This window comes from Fonsecaea monophora (genome assembly GCF_001642475.1).
Source record: "Fonsecaea monophora strain CBS 269.37 chromosome Unknown Scaff22, whole genome shotgun sequence".
NCBI lineage: Eukaryota > Fungi > Ascomycota > Eurotiomycetes > Chaetothyriales > Herpotrichiellaceae > Fonsecaea > Fonsecaea monophora.
In genome coordinates, this window is record NW_019173953.1 from 214,387 (window position 1) to 236,951 (window position 22,565).

At 53.0% G+C, this 22,565-nt stretch overlaps 7 protein-coding genes across 7 annotated transcripts; 2 read left to right on the forward strand and 5 right to left on the reverse strand.

The window, feature by feature from the left end:
- Nucleotides 1–286: 286 nt before the first annotated feature.
- AYO21_04135 (hypothetical protein) lies at nt 287–4,476 on the reverse strand (the record flags this gene model as incomplete). Its single annotated transcript, XM_022654108.1, has 5 exons — nt 287–1,915; nt 1,986–3,145; nt 3,212–4,044; nt 4,121–4,318; nt 4,379–4,476. The coding sequence occupies 5 exons, from the start codon at nt 4,474–4,476 to the stop codon at nt 287–289; spliced, it is 3,918 nt and encodes a 1,305-aa protein (XP_022513623.1).
- Nucleotides 4,477–4,968: 492 nt separating this feature from the next.
- On the forward strand, nt 4,969–6,876 carry AYO21_04136 (hypothetical protein; the record flags this gene model as incomplete). Its single annotated transcript, XM_022654109.1, has 6 exons — nt 4,969–5,142; nt 5,208–5,260; nt 5,328–5,611; nt 5,691–6,057; nt 6,138–6,415; nt 6,515–6,876. 6 exons carry the CDS (start codon nt 4,969–4,971, stop codon nt 6,874–6,876), a joined length of 1,518 nt encoding a protein of 505 aa, XP_022513624.1.
- A 1,925-nt stretch (nt 6,877–8,801) lies between these two features.
- Nucleotides 8,802–10,678, reverse strand: AYO21_04137 (hypothetical protein; the record flags this gene model as incomplete). The annotated part of the gene is made up of 4 exons (XM_022654110.1): nt 8,802–9,143; nt 9,225–9,417; nt 9,474–10,548; nt 10,603–10,678. 4 exons carry the CDS (start codon nt 10,676–10,678, stop codon nt 8,802–8,804), a joined length of 1,686 nt encoding a protein of 561 aa, XP_022513625.1.
- Nucleotides 10,679–11,268: 590 nt separating this feature from the next.
- AYO21_04138 (hypothetical protein) lies at nt 11,269–12,366 on the forward strand (the record flags this gene model as incomplete). The annotated part of the gene is made up of 1 exon (XM_022654111.1): nt 11,269–12,366. One exon carries the CDS (start codon nt 11,269–11,271, stop codon nt 12,364–12,366), a length of 1,098 nt encoding a protein of 365 aa, XP_022513626.1.
- A 405-nt stretch (nt 12,367–12,771) lies between these two features.
- On the reverse strand, nt 12,772–14,858 carry AYO21_04139 (hypothetical protein; the record flags this gene model as incomplete). Its single annotated transcript, XM_022654112.1, has 4 exons — nt 12,772–13,884; nt 14,015–14,069; nt 14,179–14,516; nt 14,805–14,858. The coding sequence occupies 4 exons, from the start codon at nt 14,856–14,858 to the stop codon at nt 12,772–12,774; spliced, it is 1,560 nt and encodes a 519-aa protein (XP_022513627.1).
- A 476-nt stretch (nt 14,859–15,334) lies between these two features.
- AYO21_04140 (hypothetical protein) lies at nt 15,335–17,725 on the reverse strand (the record flags this gene model as incomplete). Its single annotated transcript, XM_022654113.1, has 6 exons — nt 15,335–16,049; nt 16,091–16,465; nt 16,522–16,683; nt 16,738–16,889; nt 16,948–17,514; nt 17,597–17,725. The coding sequence occupies 6 exons, from the start codon at nt 17,723–17,725 to the stop codon at nt 15,335–15,337; spliced, it is 2,100 nt and encodes a 699-aa protein (XP_022513628.1).
- Nucleotides 17,726–18,689: 964 nt separating this feature from the next.
- On the reverse strand, nt 18,690–21,762 carry AYO21_04141 (hypothetical protein; the record flags this gene model as incomplete). Its single annotated transcript, XM_022654114.1, has 2 exons — nt 18,690–21,390; nt 21,470–21,762. 2 exons carry the CDS (start codon nt 21,760–21,762, stop codon nt 18,690–18,692), a joined length of 2,994 nt encoding a protein of 997 aa, XP_022513629.1.
- Between the last annotated feature and the right edge of the window lie 803 nt (nt 21,763–22,565).

The window sequence follows — 22,565 nt, forward strand, 5'->3', positions numbered from 1 at the left end:
TCGATCAAGTCGTTCGCAGGCCTCAGTGATGAAGAGCAACAGGCACGCGGCCACCCAATAGAAATGTATCTTTCTCAACGATCATGTTTGGTAGACATCAGTGGGACAAATGATCATACGTGTTTTTATTTGTGTGCTTGTCCTGGATCTAGAATTCAAAATAGGCTTTTTCTAACATGGTCCGTTCATGCAACAAAGACAGTTGTCGAACAAGGGACGAATACTGACACTCACGTTCCCTCTCCGGCCGGGGGGGGGGGGGGGGGTTCCCTATAAATGTTCTTTCTCAAAACAGTCTCACCCGGTCTTTTATTGTGAATTCAGTCTCCAACTCGGGTTCCGCGACTTTATCCGGCGAGACGCCATAACCGCCACCACCTGGCGTCAGGACAACGATGCGGTCGCCAACATTCATATCCACACTTGCCTTACCACCCAGGCTAATGGTTCTGGTGGAGCGGTCGTCCGGGTCATGTCGAATCCAGAGATTGATCCCCCGCGCGCCTTCCTCCCCGCCGGCCATGCCGTAGGGGGCAATGACACGTCGTTCGGATAGAATGCTGACCTGCATCGGGCGGCGGATCTCGATGTCTCGCACACAACCGTCGCCTCCGCGGTGACGGCCGGCGCCGCCACTGCCGGCCCGGATGGAGAACTCGCGCAGCAAGACCGGGTACCGCTTTTCCAACGTTTCTGGGTCCGTCATCCGTGTGTTCGTGATGTGCGTGTGAACTCCATGCTGACCGTCCCAGTCGGCTCCGGCACCCGAGCCTCCAGCGATGGTTTCGTAGTACCCGAACCCCTTGACAACACTGCCCTTGTCGTCGGTGCCACCGTAGCCGAATGTCAAGTTGTTGCACGTTCCTTGACTGGCTCCGGCAACGCGGAAGGCCTTGTAGATGACGTCCACGATCCGCTGCGAGGTCTCGACGTTGGAGCCGACCGTCGCTGCCTTCAAATTTGGCTTGAGGATTGAATTCGGTGGACAGATGACCTCGATCGGCGTCAGACAGCCCTGGTTCAGCGGGATGTCCGCAGCCACCATCGTCCGAAGGCAGTACATGATACCACTGAACATGATCGCTGGAGGAGCATTCAGATTGTTCCAGGCTTCTGGCCCGGTCCCGGTGAAGTCGAACTTGGCAGAACCATCGTGGGGATCGATGGTGATGTTCAGAACGAGAGCCGTCCCGTCATCGAGATGGTCAACGGCGCGCAGGGGCCGTCCTCGAAATCTCTTGCTGAACACCTTGAGGAGTGCACGGATGGTGTTCTCGGCATTCTTCTGAATCCCGTCCATGTAGAACTCGACGACAGGCCACGTATATTCGTGAATGAGTCCGTGGATGAGGTTGATGCCTCGCTGGTTGGCGGCAATCCCGGCCTTGAGATCTGCGATGTTGTCCTTCAAAGTCCGTGTACCAGAACAGCCCGGGTATTTGCCGGGGACCTCAAATAAGAGGTTTATCAAACCCTCCTCGTCAAACACACCTTGATTGACCAGCTTAAAAGACTCGATGGCGGCGCCTTCCTGCCACAACTCGGTGGAATTGGGTGGCATCGAACCTGCCGCCATTCCGCCAATGTCCGCGTGGTGACCTCGGTTGGCGACGAAAAAGAGGATGTCATTGGGGTGGTCATCATCATCGAAGACGGGTGTTATCACCGTAAGGTCGGGGAGATGCGTGCCACCCGCGCAGGGATGATTAGCGAGTAGAACGTCGCCAGGCTTGAGTTCACCTTTGGCATAGCGTTCGGCTTGATAGCGGATTGCGTAGCTCATGGAACCCAAGTGACCCGGAATATGGGGTGCGTTGGCAACAAGTCTGCCACTGGCGTCAAATACTGCACAACTGTAGTCGAGACGTTCCTTGATGTTGGTCGAGATTGAGGTTTTCCGGAGTGTCTCTCCCATCTGAAAGCCAGTGTTAGTTTCTCTGAAACACTTTCGGTTCTCCCCTGTCCCAAAAGAGACGTCTTCTCACCTGCTCGGCAACACTCATGAATCGATGACCAAAAACAGAGAGGCGAATAGGGTCGATCTCCTCGATCCCGATATCCGCATCCTTTGTATCCAGCAATTCGATGACAACGTGCTCGGATAAAACGCTTGCCTGACTGTCGGGGTCGAGGACAATTGTCTGCGTCTCATCGACCACCAGGGCTGGACCACGCAGTCGCGTGCCTTTCGGGGTGGTGTTGAGATGGTAGATTTTGGCATCCACCCAGCCCTGCTTCTCGAAATACACTTTTCGAACGAATTGCTCACCCAGTTCTGGCGTTGGGATCGATGATTCCTGGATCTGATTCAGCTCAGAAAACGGACTGGTTGTGGGGAGATCCATTCCCTTTCCTATTCCTCGGACCCGAATGTCGTCGACCAGGATTTCTCGCGGCTGGTCAAACCCAAATTCGCGCCTGTGCCGGGTTATAAAAGTTGTGTCAAACCCTTGATCGGGACTCGACTGGATCATGAGAGAACTGTCACTGCCGCGGTAACGCATATTAAGATAGCTCTCGCAGGTAATTCTGTCGGCTGGGAAACCCTGGGAAACCAGCTGGCCTATCGCCCGCTCCTTCAACACCTCGAGACGTCCTTGGATCCTTTGAGCGGCAGCCGAAGAGAAAACGACAGACTCGGGCTCCTGAAGGTCGACAACGACATCTGCCAGAGCCATGCCGTACGCCGACAAGATGCTCGAATATCGATGGATGATGACTCGCTTGATACCCAGATCCCGTGCCATGGCAGTGGCGTGTTGGCCACCGGCGCCTCCGAAGCAGACGAGATGATGAGAAGAGGTTTCAAACCCGCGGCCCTCGCTGAGAGAGCGAATCGGGCGAGTCATGGCAGCGTTGGCGACCTGCAAGAACCCCATGGCAACCTGCTCGGGGGTCAAGACATCTTGTCTTTGCGAGTTGATTTCGGTGGTCAATTCCAGGAACCGCTTCTCCACCACGGCCATGTCCAAGGGACGAGCAAAATAATCTGGCAAGATGCGCCCGAGGAAGAAGTTCGCATCGGTGATTGTGAGTGGCCCCCCCTTTGCATAACACGCGGGTCCAGGATCAGCCCCGGCGGATTCTGGCCCGACTACAAAGAGGCCATTGCTGTAGAAGAGCCGGCTCCCTCCACCAGCGGCGACTGTAAAAAACAAGTTTCAGCAACGGAACAAAACGCAATAGTATCGGTTACTAGATAAACACTTACCAGTCTGAACATCTAGTTGAGGTGTTTGGATGGTCACTTGGGCCGTCGTTGTTTCAAACACATGTTCAAACTCCCCGCTGAACCGTGAAACGTCCGTGCTCGTGCCTCCCATGTCGAAGCCTAAGATGGGCGTGCGTGACTCGTGGTCAAAGCAAGTCTTCGCACAGCCAATAACACCGCCTGCTGGCCCTGACAAGATGGCTCGAAGGCCTGTGAATGCGTTGATGGGGGTTAGTCCGCCATCAGACTGGCAGAGGAGGAACTTGTTTGCGTTTTTGTCGAGAAGGTGACCTTTGAAGGAGGTTCGAAAGCTGTTCAAATACCGCGTAATGACCGGGGACAGATAGGCATCTGCCGTCGCTGACTGAGCTCGAGGCACGATCTTGATCATAGGCTGTAACTCGGATGAGACGGAGACGTTGAAGCCCATGCTGCGGGCGATTTTGGCAATGGCTGCTTCATGATTCGGATAGGCGTATGAGTGGAGCAGTGCCAGTGCGATATCTCGATAGCCCTCTTTCCAAAGCCCGTGCAAGTCTTTGGTAACCGCGTCCAGATCAGGTCGCTTGAGAATGCGGATTGCCTCGCCTGTTAAACCTTCCACGAGCCCGACATCTGAGCTCACGTCGATAGGCAACGGATCGGGGTCTTCAGAGAAGCCTTCCACGGTGACTCTCTCATCGACTTCGACCACCGTCTCATACAGCACATCAAGCTTGGTGATGGACAGGTCGAACAGATGGGGCCGAGCCTGATTTCCAATGACCAACAAGTCGTGAAATCCCTTGGTTATCATCAGAGCCACGCGCTCGCCCTGTCTTTCGAGGAGTGCACTGGTCACAATGAATCAGCGTATTTTCCTTCCACGTTTCGTCTGCTCATCAAAAACGAGGAATAGGTCTGTCTCACTTGGTGGCGACCGTTGTGCCCATGCGAATAGACTCGACTCCATCGAGATCGATGAGAGTGCCCTTTGGGATTTCTTCGCCCCTGGCGATGCCAAGTATCCTTCGAATGCCTTCCGTAGGGGCATCCTCGTACTGATCAGGAGCATTTGAGAGAAGTTTAAATACCAGTGCATCCTCCCGCCCAGGAATTCGCGCCCAGCTATATTCCCACACACCGGGTCAGCTACAGCAAAAATAAAATAAGTGTATTCTGTCTCACAAGTCACAAAAGGTGCCTCCCCGGTCAACTGCAATTCGAACTCCTGGACAATCCAACTCTGTTGCCAGCGTCGTGGAACGGTTGTCGTAGGACCCCATCACCAAAATCTAGGCGCCAAATACCAAAGGTTTGATTTTTTGGGTCTATGGAACGCTCTCTTAGCCATGACAACGCTGGCAATCTGTCTTAAGAGAGCTTCTACCGCGGACTTCACCACGAGAGAAGGAGTACTGGGCATTTCAGGCCAAGCCATGTCCTCACGCTCTTTCGGGGTTGATGGGCGTTTATGCCGGGCCCACATCCCTATCACTATCCCTCGGCGACCTGCGCCATATACCGATCTTTCCTATCTTAGACTTTAGTCCAAAAGGCCGGGACTTGTCAAAGGAAGCCCGATCGTGGCATACACAACTACAGTTGGCTTCGACCCGGTGCAGGCCATAGGACAAGTTGATGTGTTGGACTATGTTATAATCCAGTCCCCACGTCTTGTAGATGGCGACTCTTGAACAGCTCATAATCTTCTCGCAACAAGTCACAATCTATTTGGTGGAGAGCTCTGTGGGCGAAAATCTTGACAAATTGCAAGCATGACTGAGACAAGTAACCATGGCCCTTTGCAGGACCTAGGCGCAGTCGAACCTAAGCTTGCGACCGCCACCGAAAAGACCGTCGTCGACGAGTGCAAGAGCGTCGATACGCCAGGAATTTCTACCTTCTATATCGATCCTGTCAAGGAGAGGAAGCTGATGAGGAAATTCGATGTGGGCCCTCCCTCGCTTTGTCGCCCAGCCGTCGCGAGGCCATGTGCTGATTGATCCCTGGACAGTTCTACGCTATTGGTCTCCTGGGACTTTTCTACATGTCCGCCAATCTCGATCGGTATGCACCCGTCCATTTTGATGTAATGTCAGAGAGCTGGTGGTTGACTGGTTTATCTCACCCGCAGGAGTAACATTGGTAATGCCAAAGTCGCCGGCATGGACGTTGACATCGGCCTCGTTGGTAACCAATTTGGTACTGCGACAACACTCCTCTTTGCCACATACGTACCCTTTGAGACCCCAGTCGCTGTCCTATTGAAGATTGTCGGTGCGAAACCGCTCCTCTCCGTCTGTGCCTTCTCTTGGGGTATCGCATGTCTTGGAATGGGCTTCATTCAGGACTACAAGGGCTTGTATGCCTGTCGGCTATTGATTGGTGCCTTCGAAGCTGGATTGATCCCGTGCATTAGTGAGCGCCCCAGTTTTTGAATTTCAGACCTCCTTTGGGAGAATGTGTTGTGACTGACGACGTTTCTCCGCTGCGATAGATGTCTATCTGGGACTCGTCTATAAGAAAGAGGAGCGGGCGAAGCGATCAGCCGTAATTTTCGCATTTTCAGCATGCTCGAGCGCCTTTGGTGGCATTCTGGCCTATGGGCTCTGCCAACTGCGTGGCCCAGGCAATTTCGAGGGCTGGCGGTGGCTGTTTGTCGTCGAGGGACTGATCACCATCGTCCTCGTACCGGCCTTTTGGTTCCTGTTCCCTACCTCGCCGGTTGATGCTTGGTTCCTCGGTCCCGAGGAGAAGCAGATCATGAGGGCTAGATACGACAATGATCCTCACTGGGGTTACGATGAAAAATTTAGCTGGACCGAAGTCATCAAGGTGGTCAAAGACCCCAAGTGGTACTGCTTGTAAGTTTAAAAAACCAATTGCGCCCGGCTGCTCTCTCTCTCTGCCTGGCCGTGTCGGTCACTGATCACACTCGGAACAGCTGGATCTACCAATTTTCTATCAACATCTCCCTGTATTCGTTCACCACATTTCTTCCCTCGATCATCAGTGGCTTGGGGTACCACGGCGTCAAAGCCAACTTGATGACTGTGCCAATCTATTTCTGGGGCATGTGTTGGTGTCTGTTCATTGCTTGGGCATCCGATAGATCTGGTTACCGTGGACCTTTCATCGCCTTTCATCTCCTGGTTCTAATCATCGGTTACTCGATCTTGGTGTCGGTCAAGTCTCTCGGTGTTCGATATTTTGGCTGCTTCGGTAAGTCTTGTTATTGCCACCCGGCACACCGGAGCTGTGCAGGCTCGGGATAGAAGCTGTATATCAGACAAGAAGAAAGCTGACCGCAATTTCCATCAGTTGTTGCAACCGCCATCTACGCAAACACCGGCACTTCACTGATGTGGCTTAATGACAATGTGGCAAGGCATTTCAAACGAGCTACCATGTTGGGTGCGACAACTACCCTCGCCAACACAGCGGGTGTTGCTGTTGGCCAGATTTTCACCAGTGACTCGGCACCTCGATATCTCCGCGGGATGTATGTCGCCATGGGGATGGCGGGAGTGGCGTTCCTGGCAATTGTGGGTATGATGATTGGGATCAAGGTGGTGAACAAGCGCCGTAGAGAGCAACTTGCGCGCGCAGAGGAGGCTGGAAATCCGATCCCACCTCAGCCCGAGTTGGGTGACTCAGATCCACATTTTATATACAAGTGGTAAGATATATATCGAGAGACAGTTAGTATTCGCTTAAGGGGGTGTAGCTGTTTAGTAAATCATTTGCTTTGGGGTACTAGTATATAGTTGTTTAGTGATTATCATTCTATTGACCAGAGAGGGAGAGAAAGACGCAAAGCGTGAGGAGCGCAGGTGTCAGCGCTGCTTCCTGCGTCACCTGAGTTGCGGTTTTGTATATGAGCTATGGTGAAGTAGTTAACTAAAGTTAGGTTTGAAAGAGTGTAACGATGAGAGCGTAGCTACTAAGTACTATATACTTTAGGCGATCCGGTCCGATCAGGCGATGAGCAATGGCATGTTGCAATCATTCGTTGGAATGTCTTCTACACTCAAGGTCGCTATTCTCACTCAATCTTTGCGAATAGTACCAGTAGTCAGTCGCTATTAACAAGGTCGCTATTCTCACTCAATCTTTGCGAATAGTACCAGTAGTCAGTCGCTATTGCAGCACCGTTTTGGGAAATACCAAGTTAGGCGAGAAGCGCAGCTAGACCACTTTGAGCGAATTTCGTGACTCGTTTCATTTTGGCAGTTAGTGGGCAAATCTTCGCGGAAGTGTGCTGTTGAAACAACACACTCTTTTCAATATGTACCCTTTTGCACGAAAATTGGCCGTCGACACTGTATAAGCAGTGTGCTGGATGAAGGATCGAGGAGCAATTAGTTTAACTCATATATTCTTGTCCGAGGAGTTCTCTACTTTGTAGAACGGGATAACAAATAGTCGTCGACGTTAGTTAGCTCTATCTCGGGTGTACTACTGCACTGATACGATCTATGACCGGATGTAGTATCAGCTCGATATGTACCTACTACCATGCACTGGGTCTGAGTGTAGTACTCACGGGGCATAAAACTAGACAAGCATGTCATTTACTGGTAGTTTGGCCAACTGGGCAGAAAAGAACGTTTGCAAAAGGCAATCGAGCGAGGTAGATGATTCGAATCAAGTGTCGACCTGACACTGCTGCAGAGCCTCTCTCGACATGATTCAAAACCCGCTTGCCTTACCATCAGGATGGAATGCAGCCTTTCTCCCCGCCCAACCCTGATCAAATCCAGCTCAACTCAACTTCTTACCTTAGATTGAGATCAATTCCCAGCGTAGGTACCTTCAAATTGTCGCCCCCTCGCTCGAGCCCTGAATCTAGCTTGTACAACTGTTAATAATGTACAACAGACGCTACACTATCTACTAGTGATCTTGCCCACCCCTAGTTATTTAGATACAGTTTTAATGCTACTCTCGTGTGATAGACCTCGAATGCGCATTAGCTACATTGATGCGTCCTTAAATTTTAACCTTAAGATGCTGAGTCAATATGCATCATCAGCACTGTACTATCTATGCTGTATCTATGTATCTATCTATGTAGTATCAAACTATCTAAGGAGGCCGGTAAAGTATCTATACTAACCACCTATTTGGGCCATATGTGATATCACTCCGAATGCCTCGATTAGTCTTGCCACCTACTACCACTTCTTGACCGACTACATAGCTGCACAGCGTTACTGTATCTGATAATTACTACCAATTGATGTAATCCAGGTCACCGCTATGTGTGCTCACTATAGGTGGGCCCTCCTTCCTACTACTACTACTATCTGATGTTCGATGCGCTTAATACGGGCAAGGGTACTAACTAGCAGCCCTACTTGTCTCATACAGTCAGTCGATCAGTCAGTCAGTGAATGGAATTGCTTTTACTACTCCTGGCCCTCATAGGAAAGGTGGCAGACAGGGAATATTGTGGGCGTATCACCACGCCAAGTGATGTTTGAGAAATGTGAGCGAGCGCCGGAGAGTTCTTTATGGTGCCATATATACTATAGATACTAAGTACTACTAGTAACCCTTCCTCAGCCCCCGAGGGTATGTATCTACGTCTATAGTCCTTCCTCCCCTATAGCTTCGACGGCTTGACCAGGCCCAATTCCCGCTTCGCCCGCTCTCGGAGCTCCCTCCGCAGATACTTGCCGATGGCGTTCTTCGGCAGCTCCTTCACAAAGACGACCCCTCCTCGGAGCTGCTTGTACGGCGCGAGACGCTGCTTGACAAAGTCCTTGATTTCCTCCTCGCTGATTTCCTTGGGGTCGGCGACGACATAGGCCCGCGGCAGATCCGTCCCGGGGTCGTCTGGCATGTTGACGCCGACGACGGCCGCTTCCTGGATCTTGGGGTGGGTGAAGAGTAGATTCTCGATCTCGGCGGGCGCCACTTGGAGGCCCTTGTATTTGAGGAGCTCCTAGAAAAATCATTTATTGTGAGCAAAATGATTCGAATGGACGTCCGGGACTATTGCCTCTCTCTCTGGGGGAAAACGAACCTTCTTTCTGTCGACGATGTAGAACTTGCCATTCCGCAGAATTCCAATATCGCCAGTGCAGAACCAGTCCCCGTGGAATGATTCTTTCGTCGCTTGGGGATTGTTAAAGTAGCCTTGCGTGACGAGCGGACTTCGGACCAGCATTTCACCTTCCTGGCCCGGCTCAACGTCGTTGTAGTTCTCGTCGACCATCCTGCGGAAACAGTGAGTAACAGGAGTGGCAAAATCAAATCTGGAATATCATCTTACCTGATTTCGACATTGGGGAGGATCGGAGAAATGCTTCCAGTCGTATCACTCTGACCCCTCGGCATCATTGTCACCGCGCCTGTTGTCTCACTCAATCCCCACGTTTGACCGATGAAGGTCTCGCCTTGACCAAGTTTGGAATTTGCAGCAGTCTGCAAATCGCCGTCCATAGGAGCCGCGCCAGTTGTAGCAGCATCGAGGGACTTGAAGGCGTCCTTCACCTCAGGGGCCTTGGATATGCGGAGGTATATGGACGGGACGGTGTAGAAGGCGGTAATCTCGTACTGTTTGGCATACTTCAACAGTAGGTTCCACTCGTACTTGCGCATCCACACCACCAACCCGCCCGAATAGAAGGGTGCGACGAGATATCCGAACAGGCCAGCAATATGGCTGATAGGGAGATGAGCGAGAGTCCGGTACGGCTTGAGCTCCTTCCCGGCTGCAATCTGCTTCGCAGCCCACTCTCTGCCGGCCACCGACGTTACAAATGACTCTTGCACGAGGTTTTCGTGGGAGATCATGACTCCCTTGGGAAGACCCGTGGTGCCCGAGGACCATAGAATCACAATCAGACTCTTCTTCAACGCCGTGGGATCGGTAATGCGCTCCCACGTCAGGGTCTGGTCCGAGATGACATTGATGCGGCCATCTAGGCTCGCCAAGCTCCAAGGATTGGAATCCAGCACCAGAACCCTTTCTAGTGGAAGATTACACTGTTTCGCCGCCTGGGTTGCCACGTCTTTGTGTTCCGAACCACAGATAATCAGGCGGCTGGTACCGACGCTGACCTGTCGAGCCAGATCTGCCACCGTCGAAGAAGGACTGGCGGCAGAATAAACTCCTCCAGCAGCGATGGTGCCATAAAAGGCTGCTGGCACCATGGTTTGGCCGTAGCTGATGACAGTGATGACATCCTTGTTCGGACCACTGGCACCGACACCATAGTGTTTCCGTAGACCATGGGCAATGCGCTCAGTGAGGTTCCGGAGCTGCTTCTTGGTGATCTTGTTTGACGGGTTCGATGCTTCTAGATGTAAAACAGTGTCGTCCTGAGCCGCACAGTGTTCAGTCTCTGGCTGGTTATCAGCAACGTCTCTTATCAGAAATTGAACCGTGGGACACATACCAAACAGCAAGGTCAACAAGTCCACCTTCGGGACATCAACAACAGGTTTGTCGGGATTGCGATAGATTCTAGCCATGATGTCTGATGCCGGGCAAGGGTAACTTCTAAGTTCCTTCCAACAATGCCAACAAATAGAAAGGCCTCCAACTCCGTCACTGTTAATGTGATAGAAAATCTTTGTGGACAGAGCAAGTTCCCTCTTGTTCGGCTAGTCCTCCCAGCCGTTATTTGATCGGGGAGCCTTGACCGGGGTTGTGGGGTAAGAAGAGGGTGTGTTACCGAGGTCTGCAACTCGGGTGCAGAGGTACTTCGGTTAACCAGATCTCGGGTAGAGAGAGAAAGAGAGAGAGAGCGGGCATTGGCACGCCAATCCAGCCTTGCAGTTAGGCCTGGTCATTCAGTTACCTGCCTGGGCTTGTCTGGTCGCATCCAGGCTTTCCGTCGAATCATCGAGACTGCGCCTTGGCCAACCGCAGTCAATGTCGGTCAGCCTTGCTACGACAAAAACGGTCTAGCGCAGCCTTGTGTCCAGTATCGTTGTCACTGACGTCACCGTTGTTTGGCGTCAATCTTTCCCTGAAATATATCCGTTTCCAGGCACTTACTTCCAACACACCCAGTTACATCGATTACTACTCTCGGAGTGGAAAGCTTAATTGTCAAGCCATGGGAAGCCGTCGGGACCAGAAGATCTCGCGCTCAATCGTCTTTGCTATCCAACAAGACGACGAGGCAGAGAAGCGGGTCAGACTGTGGCGTCCTATCAAGACCTTCTTCGCTCTCTACGGCCTGCTCTTGATCAGACTTCGCCCCGAGTTGTTCAAGAGGCTCAGAAATAGGACATGGCTTCTGTCCGATGATGAGTATCGGGCTAGCTTCAAGGACAAGGCCTCGCTCGTGTCCAAGGGTGACATGGGTTATTCGGGATCGGTATGTGCAAAGTCTTCTTCCATCTTGAAATGTAAATTACTAAACAAGGACGTCTTGCAGACATTCTTCAATACAACAGACAACAGATTCCTCATCAAATCCATCCCTCGTCACTTCGAGCACACCTTCTTCCGAGACGAACTGCTCGAGCCATATGTGTCACACATGGAGTCCTACCCCAAGTCGCTCCTCGTCCGCATCACCGACTTCCTTGGATGGCGTTACCCGAGCATCGGAGGCCTCCTTAGGATCACCCCAACTTACCATCTCGTCATGGAGAACCTGTTGCACGGCCAAAAGGAAGATTCCAAGTGGCAGACCTTTGATCTGAAGCCAATGTCGTATTTCTTCCCGGAGCGTGACATTGCTGGCGGCAAACTCGCCTCGGAGGCCACCAAGTCCAAACTCGCCGACAAATTCGACGACAAAATCCTCCTCAGTCGCGAACAGGCCGATGAATTCTTCCAACTCCTCGAAACCGACACGGAACTCCTGGCGAAACACAACGCGGTCGACTACAGCCTGATGCTGGTGAGGATCCCCAAGTCGTCGGTGGAGATCGACGCGAGCCAGAACCCTTTCAACGACCCGCCGAACTGGCGGACGGGCGTGCCCAGCCAGGACGACAAGTGGCTGTTCCGCGCGGTGATTCTCGACTTTTTCTGGGCCAGGCACAAAGTCCACGCGAAGACCATGACGATGCTCATCAACGCGTGGAGGATGATTGACGACAAGGGCCCCATGAGCATCACCACCACGGCGCCCGAGTACCGCGAGAGGTTCTTGAAGATGTGCAGAGAAATCGTCAGGGTGCAGGAGGAAGTGGCAGAATAGCAGTTCCCCCTTTTTATCTTACTTTACTGTCCGTTCTTAGCAAGCGAGCAAGCGAGTCGGGTTGGGGGGTGGGGTTTGGTTCCTGGAATTGCCCACCAGCGAGGTTACAAGCACTGCAGGTAATATCACCAGGTGTCTGAGTGTCTGGGTAACGGCATAGTCCGAGCAATGAATGAATGTAATGAATGTCTCCTGTTCTCGCACATCCCTCGTCATCTCCATCTCTACCTCCCTCCGCATCTGCAGATATTGTCATCACTACCGACTCTCTAGTAGAAGTGCACCTTGGTACCTAAGCCCGGGCCAGGGCGCATGTGTAGGTGGACACTGTCAAACACCCGCCCCTTAAACATTGGAAGATATATCGCTTTTGTCCGAGCCGACCGAGTTCTGGAAGCTTTTCCTTCACGCCCTCCTCCTGCTCGAGTACCGATCTCGGAGGAAATGTTCGACCAGGGTCTTTTCTCGCGCGGTCATGGTCGTGGGTTGTTGTTGCTCGCTGTCTTTTGTCGTCCCCGTCTCTGCGGCATCTGGAGTTCCTTCCTGCTGCTCCCGATGTCGCTTCTGCTGCGGTGATGGCGGCGGCGGAGGAGGAATAGAGGGAGAGGTAGGTAGAGAGGGCGAGTGGGAGGGAGAAGGGACTCCATTGACGCCGTTGACGACGATGTCGTCTTTTTCTTCGCCTTCTGTACCAGTCCCAGTAGCACCACCAATACCACTGCCAGCGGCGTGTGAGTTGTCCGGCCTCAAGTCCCCGTGATATGGCTTCTGGAGTCGCCCCCCGTCCCACTCGTCGCGCCGGAACGACCACGCCGCGACCGTGTCCTCGGGGTTGAGGACCAGTCCGACCTTTTGTGCCAGTGATACGGCGACTTCGGACGGACGGGAGCCAGGCTGGAAGAACAGACGCTGCCAGTCCGCGCCGTCGCCGTCCGTCTTGCGCATCTCGCGCTGCCCGTTCTCGACTCTTGCCTTGGCGTCCGCCGCGCCCTGCATGTCCCCGCGCTGCAGGGCCTCGCGGACGTCGCACCACGCGCGTCGAGATTCCCACGGATCCTGCTCCGTGATGGGGTCTGTAACGAGCGCCGTGGTCGCGGCCGTCGTGACGTCAAACGTCTCGAGCTCGATGTCCTGCCTTGGGTCGCGGATCACGAACTGGCCGTCCCAGTGGCCCGAGACGGTGTAAATGGGAGAAGCATGGCCCTCCTCCTCGTCATCGTCACTGTGACGGTCGTCACGATAGACCCTGGCCTCGAAGCTATGTTTCCTGTCCGCGCCCGAGAAGAGACCCCTCCCGCTAAAGTCGATGGTGGAAGTGTACCCGCTCGTGCAGGGGATGTGGTGTGTGCCCTGCAACTCTGGGTAGGGCGAGCCGGTCAAAAGACCCTTGATTTTGATGTTGGGCAGCGGAACCAGGTACGTCTCATTGTGGTGCGCGAGGTGGAGCGTGGCGTGCCCGATCTGCTGGATGTTGACGTTGCCGCTGAAGGTGATTTCCTGGCGGGTATAGCCCTCTGCCTGGGTACCAAAGGGAATGTGAGAACGTGTTGGTGTATTTCGGGACAGCAACCACCGCCGTAGATCGTTTTGGATGGTAGATCCAAACGAGAGGTTGCGGAGAAGAAAGACATACGAGGGACAAGCTTACCGTGACGCCGTGTTTCTCGTTCCAAACCCGACATGCAGTGACAGGTGGGTGATGACTTGCGAGAAATCAGAGAGATGCCTGCAGCGACGAATACCAACGAGCCCCTAACCCTGAAAGGGCAAACCAAGAGCAAGAAAGACAGGAAGGGACGGCCACAAACATACCTAACTTGTTCGCTAACCAGCCTTGTCACTCCAGTTCCATCTCGGTCGTCGTCGTCCTCCTCCCACCTGGCCAGGAACAGCTCGCCGAGAAAAGCGTTGATGGGCTTCTTCACGCCCTCGGCCGGCGACCTACCCGCATACTGCTGATTGCGCAGTGACGAGAGGAACCATTTCAGCACCAACAAAGCTCGCTCGGCGGGATCTTGTGCGGCCACTGGAGCCACGAAGATGGAGGGTCTCTCGGCCCAGAACGAAGGCAGTTCGACGGCCGATTTAGTGTCAAGGACGAATGGCGGGGCAGTGATGTTGGAGAGGTCGCCGCGGATGGTGGCGATGGACTGTTTGAACGAGAGCATCCCTTGTCAGTGAGTGGGAGATGTTCGGGCCATGCGGGATGAATTGCAATTTTGTTTTCTTCCCCAACAGGACAACAACACGGTGCAGAAACTGGGAAAGTTCTAGGCCATGGCGGCTCTATTTTCCCTTCCCTCTCCCCCTCCCCCTCCCCTCCCCTGATCAATGATCTCAGGAAGGGTTGGTGGGGGGAGGGTAGCGGGAAAAAGAGCCAGTATCACAGAACCAAGGGGACAGAGGGGGACAAGCAAACACAATCGGACTATACGAACGGCAATAAAGTCTTTCAACTTGGACCGGTTCTCAGACAGCGTCGGCTCTGCCATTGTCCGTCAATCATAAAGTGCCTCCCTCAAAGAGAATCGACTGAGACAAGCCTGATAATAGCCAGGAGGGCAGATGCCTAACTAGACCCTAGAGAAGGACAAACAAAGCAACACATCAGTACAGTTAGGGGGGTTTTTCGTCTGTTCTCGCAAGGAATTTGTGGTTTGTCTGGTGTGCATCGTGGAAGTATTCGGGGAGTTGGAAGTGGATGGAGATGATATCATCATGTCGTGATGTCGGGACACCAACCGGCCACGGCAAACGGGATCCCGTTAAATCGTTCCTCGTTTGTCTGCCGGGCGGGTAGATATGCGGCCTACCGAGAGTTTGCAATTCTATCTAGAGGGTGGTTGGGCAGACGAGGTAAGGAGGAAAAGAGGGAACGAAGCTATAATCGCATTCCCGTGGAGCGATGGTATGAGAGACTTTTCCTTGTGGTCTGTCTGGTCGATCGCCTTGATTTATTCAACCGCCATCAGCCATCACTCCGCTCCTTATCCGTCGAGTCGCTGTCGCCAGGAACCCCGGCGCCCTCACCAGGTTTCTTCTCGTTCAAGCCCATGTCAGCCCATTTCTCGAGCAACTGACTCAACTCGGTATCCGGATCCTCCTTGATAAGTATATGATTGGGGTACTTGGAGCTGAAGGTAAGGTGCTCATGGCCTGCCCAGGCAAGGTCCTTCACAATGACCGTCAGCTTCTCAAGGAGAGCTTGACTAACACCGCCGGGAGGCGCAGGTCCGTCCCCAACGGCAGCGACCTTGTCTTCAGCTGTTTTCAGTAACATGTGCGTGATACCCTTGACCAGTTGTCGCTGCCTCGAGCATCCTACCAGGACTCGCATGATCTCCAGCAGTAGTTCCTCCTCGACCACAGAATCGAGGTTGCCAGACAGCAGGAAACTGGCGGCGAGGATGCCAGATTGTGGCGTCAATACAGTGAAGAACCGGGGCCCGTACCTCGAACCTGCTCTCTGGATGATGTGTATCGTGACCGTCGTGATTTGCAGACACATATCCTTTGTTTCGCGTGTGACCTGCGCAAGCTCGTCTTGACTAGGGCGACGTGTAGCTGATTCGGTTCCTGCTGCCGCTGAATCCTGTGTTGGCTCGGCGTTGGGCTTGGTGGCACTTTGGGGCAGCGGGATCGTCCAGTTCCACAAAAGCAGCCGGAAATGATGGAGGCTCAATCTGGTGCACATGTCAGCATATCAACGTCAACCAAGACTGACGGGTCAGGGGTGCTGTACGCCAAGTCGATCGTTGTCGGTACCAGAACAAAATCTGGGTCGTCCACCTGAAACTGCTGAGGTATAGATCCATACCATTCCAACATTTTCTTGTCCATGTCCCGAGCCGCTTGGAGCCGTTCTACCGCATCCATTTTGGCATAGTCGGCAAAGATCAGAGACTGGACATCGCTCGCAAAAATATACAGCTCGCACATGTAGTGATATAGAGCTTGGAGTGGCAACCGTACAGGATCTCCAGCCATGGGATAAGGTGACCATGATGTGAGACGGTTGCGCCAACTCTCAGAGGCATATGGCGCTTCCAGGGAAGGCTTTGGACTCAGTGGCGGGACCAGGAACCCCGTACCAAAGCCCCTGATGAACACGTCAATCAAGTGCTCAAATTTTGATAAAGGGGTTTTCATGCTCACGTTGAATATATGTGCGCCGCCCACTCGACGATCTGGAAGGACCGTCGCAGATCCTCAGACACCTCCGGCGATTTCTGGTGTCGACGAAAAAGCTGGGGCATCATGACTTCGAGCTGTTTCAAAGAGGTAAGGCTCACCCTGTCTTTGCCTGAGAAAGCTGACCTAATCCAGTATATCAACGTGTGGATCGGCCAAACCGCGATGGCTCCAACTCACGTCATTATCATGATAGTGAAGCCTTGAATATTGGTCAGAGTTGGTTTGGCCGCTTCTATTGCCCAAAGCCGCTGGGCTTCGTTGTGAAAATGAAGTCCTCGTGAGCTCGCGTCCCCGGGTGTCGCAAAGGCCATAGGGTGGTCTGAAAAGAACTGTCCATTGTCGTCAGCACATGTGCTCTCGCACGCTTTGCGTCGACAAGACACCCACACATCCCATTCCCAGCACTGCGTTAACCAAGAATGGTGAACAGTAAGGGGACTGTAGATTCTTCGCAACCATAGCATCAAGAAACAACTTCTCGTCAAAGTTGTGGTAATAAAAGTGGTACCAATTTAGGTAGGACGACACCAGATGGGAGACAAGTTGGTCATCTTTGGTAACGGTGGTCCAGGGAGCCGCAGGAACCTTGTAAGTTGGATCGTCAACCAGCTCACTGATTGCGAGCATACGGCGTATCCCGCCGCCGCCCTCTGGAGGAGGCGTGGCAGAGAGAGCCCTCCGTGTCTCATTCGCCACGGGTCCTGGATGAGCGTCAAGAAACTCAAGAATCTCCTCGAGAGGAGCATCCCGTTTGATGAGTTCGAGCAACTGTCGTGATTCAGGGGCTGACGAGTTCCTGAGACTGATCAGGATCCTGTCAAGAGCGTGACTTCGAAGTTCGAGTTCGTCAATCCTTCTCTTGCGGGCTTGCTTTCTTCTTCCATCTTGTGATGGGTCATAGATACACGTCCTATTGTTCGTGTGGCAATTCGAACACGGTTGACGTTGATCACACTAACGACAATATTAGGTCGATTGGTGACTGCACGAATTGGACACGCGAGGATTATTAGCCGGCAGACAATGTGTGGCTTACCTTTCGTTTGGAGGCTCTGCAGGCCTGGCAGGCAATAGAAGCATTCTTCTTGGTTGGACGTTGTGTATTTGGAGGACGGAAGCCGTCAGGGCCTGTGCTCTCTCCCATCATAGCCGAGGGCCCTGGCATTGTGACTGATGGCATCACGACTGGTTGGTTGGCAGAGCTCGTAGGTGGTTGACCAGGGAGCTGCACTCGAGAATGAGGCATGAAAGTTAAACCAAGGTCAGAGTCCTTGTTCGGGGAGAGAAAAGAACCACGCTGGACGATCCTGGAAGCCTTTATCACCCTTGGAAAATACCCAGGATTTGCAGACGAGCACCACGACCAGAGAGGCAAAGCAATCATTCCACTGATCAGGGGCCTGCAAGCTGGACGGAGGTGTGCTTTGTGCTATACGGGTAGCTCATCACAGGGACTAAGAACTCCGCACGCACTCTCTGCAGGACTGGGGGTCATGCAGAGTGAAGCATGGTAGCGTGGGTTGTCGCTCGCAAGCCTGGGCGGCCTGGGAATGCCAAAGCGGAAACACAACTCCACCAAATCGAAAAGGTAATGGATAATCTGTTTGGCGTCTGATACAAGGGGGCAAAGCATCCAGTCAGCAGCGTCACCAAGCATCGCCTCGCATCGCCCCCGCGGACTTCCATTTTCCCAACCCCGGTCCCCCATGGCATCTAGGCTGTTCCTGGTATCGGGCGTGCTTTTCGTGTTGCTCAACCGGTAATGCAACTAGTCAAGGAGAGGAGGTCGTCGCCCATCCATGTCTGATACCTGTCTGCAAGGACGTGACAACTTCGAATCTAGACGACCGTTGCATTCTGCGCAGGCAGGGCCTCCAATGACGACGACCTGGATCCTGGGAGACCGGTCATGATTTTGCTGCCTTTCGAATTCGTGTCTACTGGGTCCGAAAGGGGGTCCTCTTGGGATTTCTCGTGGTCGACAACTATGCAATCCATTTCGTGCAGACTGTGTTCACTGTCACCTCGCTTGGGAGGACGAAGCGCCGGACTATTTGTACCTTGACCATATCGACCATTCGTGCATGCAAGGTGTGAACGTTTTAACCCCCCGGTCTATTGATAACGCTTCAAAAACTCAGTCGAATCAACGCTTCAACCCACTTTCTAGCGTCCACTCCCACACCCTCGGTGACGCCCCGCGCAGTCGTACTTCCAGGGATTCCAACACCGCCAGAAATTCCGCGTCCACTGCCGCTGACTTCTCGTGTCCGGGGTTGATCACGGAGGAGCCATTTCCCAGAAAGGCGAGAAGTTCCAGACTCCGATCTAGAACGGGACGTGTCTCTGCTTGTCGAATTGCGTTCATGAGAGGATCTTCTGACGAGAATGGCTTCTTTGGAAAGCTCCTCACTTCTCTCCAGAGCCACTCCCTCGGCCGCGGGAAGAAGGGTTACTTTGTCTTGACTTGTCAACCCTGTTGCAATGTTATCACCACCATCTCTCCTTTGCTCCGAAGGCAAGACTTTCATCCACACTATCCACCAGCCTCTTGCTGTTTTGATCGTCCTTTCCAATTCCTCGCTGTTTGGCCGAGCATGGAAAATACCAGCGTCCTTGTCGCGAGTTGAAACCCAGGCGTTAAGTATATGAGTGTGGACGTTCAGAGCCTCGATGCGGGTCCAGTCACTCTTGATGATCCTTGTCGTACTAGAACCGCTCGCACCGCTCGCTGTTGATGGTCCCATGGGTATCCCAAGGGTGTACCATGAACCCGAAACAGTGATTGGGCGGAGGTTCTGCGGGGCCCGATGCAGGCCCTCAGCCGCAAGACTGCCTGGAAGCGGGATGTTGGGAATTGAAGTTCGAAGCGTTGATTTCAGGGGATCATACAGCAGATCATATATTTCAGTGACATCGGTTGTGTCGGGAGGTGATTCTGGACTATCCTCATTCTCCGGAATTGCACTTGCGTCCAGGCCCAAGGTCGCTCTCATTCGTTCCCTCCAACGCTGCGGATCTGTGCATCTCAGAAGACTCTTTTGCAATGGGCCTAAAGTGTGATGTATCGCGCGGTAGAAGCCAGGCATGGTCAGGTTGGGTGTATGCAACCGGAATAAGAAGACGAAGATGAATGGCTGGTGAACATAGACCGCAACCTGAACCTTTTCGTGTGTGACGATGGGACGAACGCCATCGACAGATGCCGACGCGCTTGTCTTGCCTTCTCTTGACTCTGCATCCACATCGTTCTTAGTCGACTGTGACCATGAAGGACGTACATCCGTATCCTGTTGGGAGAATCTGGAACTGGACATCTCAACGACCAAGGTGCGGAGGAATATCCGGTTTGACAAAGTGTGTAATGGTGACCTCGACTTGCTGGAGTTGGCTTCAGCTCTTTCATCGTTGGATTCGCCTTCAAATTCTGCATTTTCCAGGTCACCAGATAGACCTATCAGGAACTTGCCAATGGACTCTTCAAGCCGCTGAACGAATGGTGTTTCTTCCTCGTCGCTAACTTCTGGAGTCGGATCAAGTTCCTGCAATTGTTCAGCCACTGTTTCTGTACTCTGACCGGTACCTGTGTCCCGACCAAGGTCTTTGTCGTCCAGACCTTGGGGCGTCTTGTCGGCGCCGAACCCCTTGGGATTCAGCGTCCAGCTAGTGCCATAACCAAGACTGAGATACTTCATCATCTTCTCCGTGTTGAACATGGATGCCTGTTCAGAGGCCGCTGGGTTCGGATCCCCATCTCCTTCATTGCTGCGGTCGTCGTTCAAGTTGGTAGACTTCGCATCTAACTTGGCCAGTGCATCGTCTAATGATCGCTCTACGGCGCTAACAAGAGGCGGCGGGATACCTGGTGGTGTGGCGTTGTTCTCAATCGCCTTACGACGTAGGTCCGGCGGTCTGCCTCCGGGGGACTTCACTTTGGGATGGAACGCTTGCGCTTGCTGCTTCGTTCGGTCTGAGTGTGGCTCTCGAGGTCTGCCTTTGTCCAACTTCCGTCGTTTGCTGCGATGCTTAAGTCGAGATGCTGGGTTCTCACCCACGCCGTAAGCTGCATCGCCATGCATGTAGATAGATTCCATCCACTGGGACAATGTGATTAGAGAAGGTCGTGAGATACCACCGACCCCAGAAAATATAACTCCATCATCGGCCCTCGAATCCTCACCATTGCCCAACCAAGGCTGCGATTCTTGCGAAGCAGGCTCTGCGTTCACATCTCCGGGTATACGGGTCGGGGGAGCATCACCATACCTCCCAACGATAAGATCGACGAGTCCCTCAGTCCGGCGCGCAAACTCCTCCAGCACTTCTCTCTCACCACTTCCCCACTCTTCTTCGCCAACGCCAACACCGAGGTCTCCTCCACCAGCGAGTTTAACGGCGTCATAGATGTCTGTCGCAGGATGGCCGTGCAAGAGGACATCCCAGTTCCAGATGAAACGCGTCCAGTACTTATGTAAAAGGCTGCAGAACAGGTCTCGATTGTGCTCGTGCTTTTTCCACAGCTCAGACAAGGAGGCTGCGTGGTGAAGTAAGAACCCACGGTAGCCTTGTACAAGCTGTGTGAGCAGCAGAGGCGCCGGTGCAACTTCTCGCGACGAGTATTCAACGTCTCCTTTGGAAGCGGTGCCACCTGAGCCGATGGTGGTTCCTGGTTTTGAAGATGGTTTGTTTCCCGAGGGCATTCGTGAGATGGAAGGCAATTGGGTTAGGTGGACAGCGGCAACAATCCACCACTGAGGTTCGACTTCTTTCAGGACAATGCGAGACCTTTCTGTCTCCAGGGACTCGAGAGGGACGCCGTTCGAGAAATTCCTACAAAGCCGGAAAAAAGTCAGATTATACTGCCTTTTGAACAGCTGCTGCTGTGAGGCGATAACGGTTGCCCACGTACTTTGCAAAGTTTACCATACCTTGTGCTAGCCCGACCTGCCGCAATCTGAGATTCTCCTCTGCCTCCTGCTCCTCCTTCTGGTTTCCATTGGGCGAGTTATCCTGCTCTGACTTTGGATGGTGTTTTCCTTCCGCTGCACCCTTCCCTTTTGCCTGCTTCTCACGCTGCGCCTCGACATCATGCGAATAGTAAAAGACAATCTGGTCGCGCAAGGTCTCATCGGTTGGTCCAAGAGATGGATTGTATATCGCAAGGTAGGATAAGTGAGCTGGGATAACAGTACGAGCGGACATCGCGAGCAGAACTAGCGTCTTCTATGGTGTGTTACAATGAGCACCATGCTCAATTGTCACACATCATAGAGGACGAATGTTAGCTGATCATGTTGGACCACCAATATTCTAGGCTTTAGATCCTGCGAGCGTTTGCAAACACCTGACTGCGGCTCGCTTTCTGAGAGGATTCAGTTCCAGCCTATCAGTGGCGGCTCTACGTCATTGGTGAGGCTGCATATAGCACGTGATATTAGTCCTGTTAGCCTGGTTTCAGATTTCGAAGAAGGGCACGTGCCACAGCGACGAGATGATTGATTGTTGAATACTCGTCTCTTACATGAGAGCCTTGCATGTACCGAGTACACGAGGGTGAATTCCTGCGGATGTTGGCCTCTGGCATCAGAGATGACAAAATAATTGTTCCGTGCGGACTGCAGCGCAGCTATTGTGACCCCACAGACCAAGTTAGCCAGCTTAAGACGTGTCAAGAGGCACCAGCAGATGCCCAGATCTCCAAGTCACGCCCCGAGCAAGTCGTAGTCTCCAGGCCAGACCTCGGAAGCTGTCTGACAACCCTTTCTTGCTAGCGAGATTGTAAGGAAGTGACCGGACATTATTTGATTGCATTGCTCGAGAATTCCCTTAGTACAACCAATTTGGAATGGGATGTAGAAGTGCTAGATTAGACTGTAGAAACCGAAAGCCTGAGGACAAAACGCCGTGAATGGATTGCCTATCTCGATGATGACTCGACATGTCTCGACTGTGGAAACGCCGTCATGTTGCCAGTACCATCCGAATCTGATCCATCCCTGGCCTCT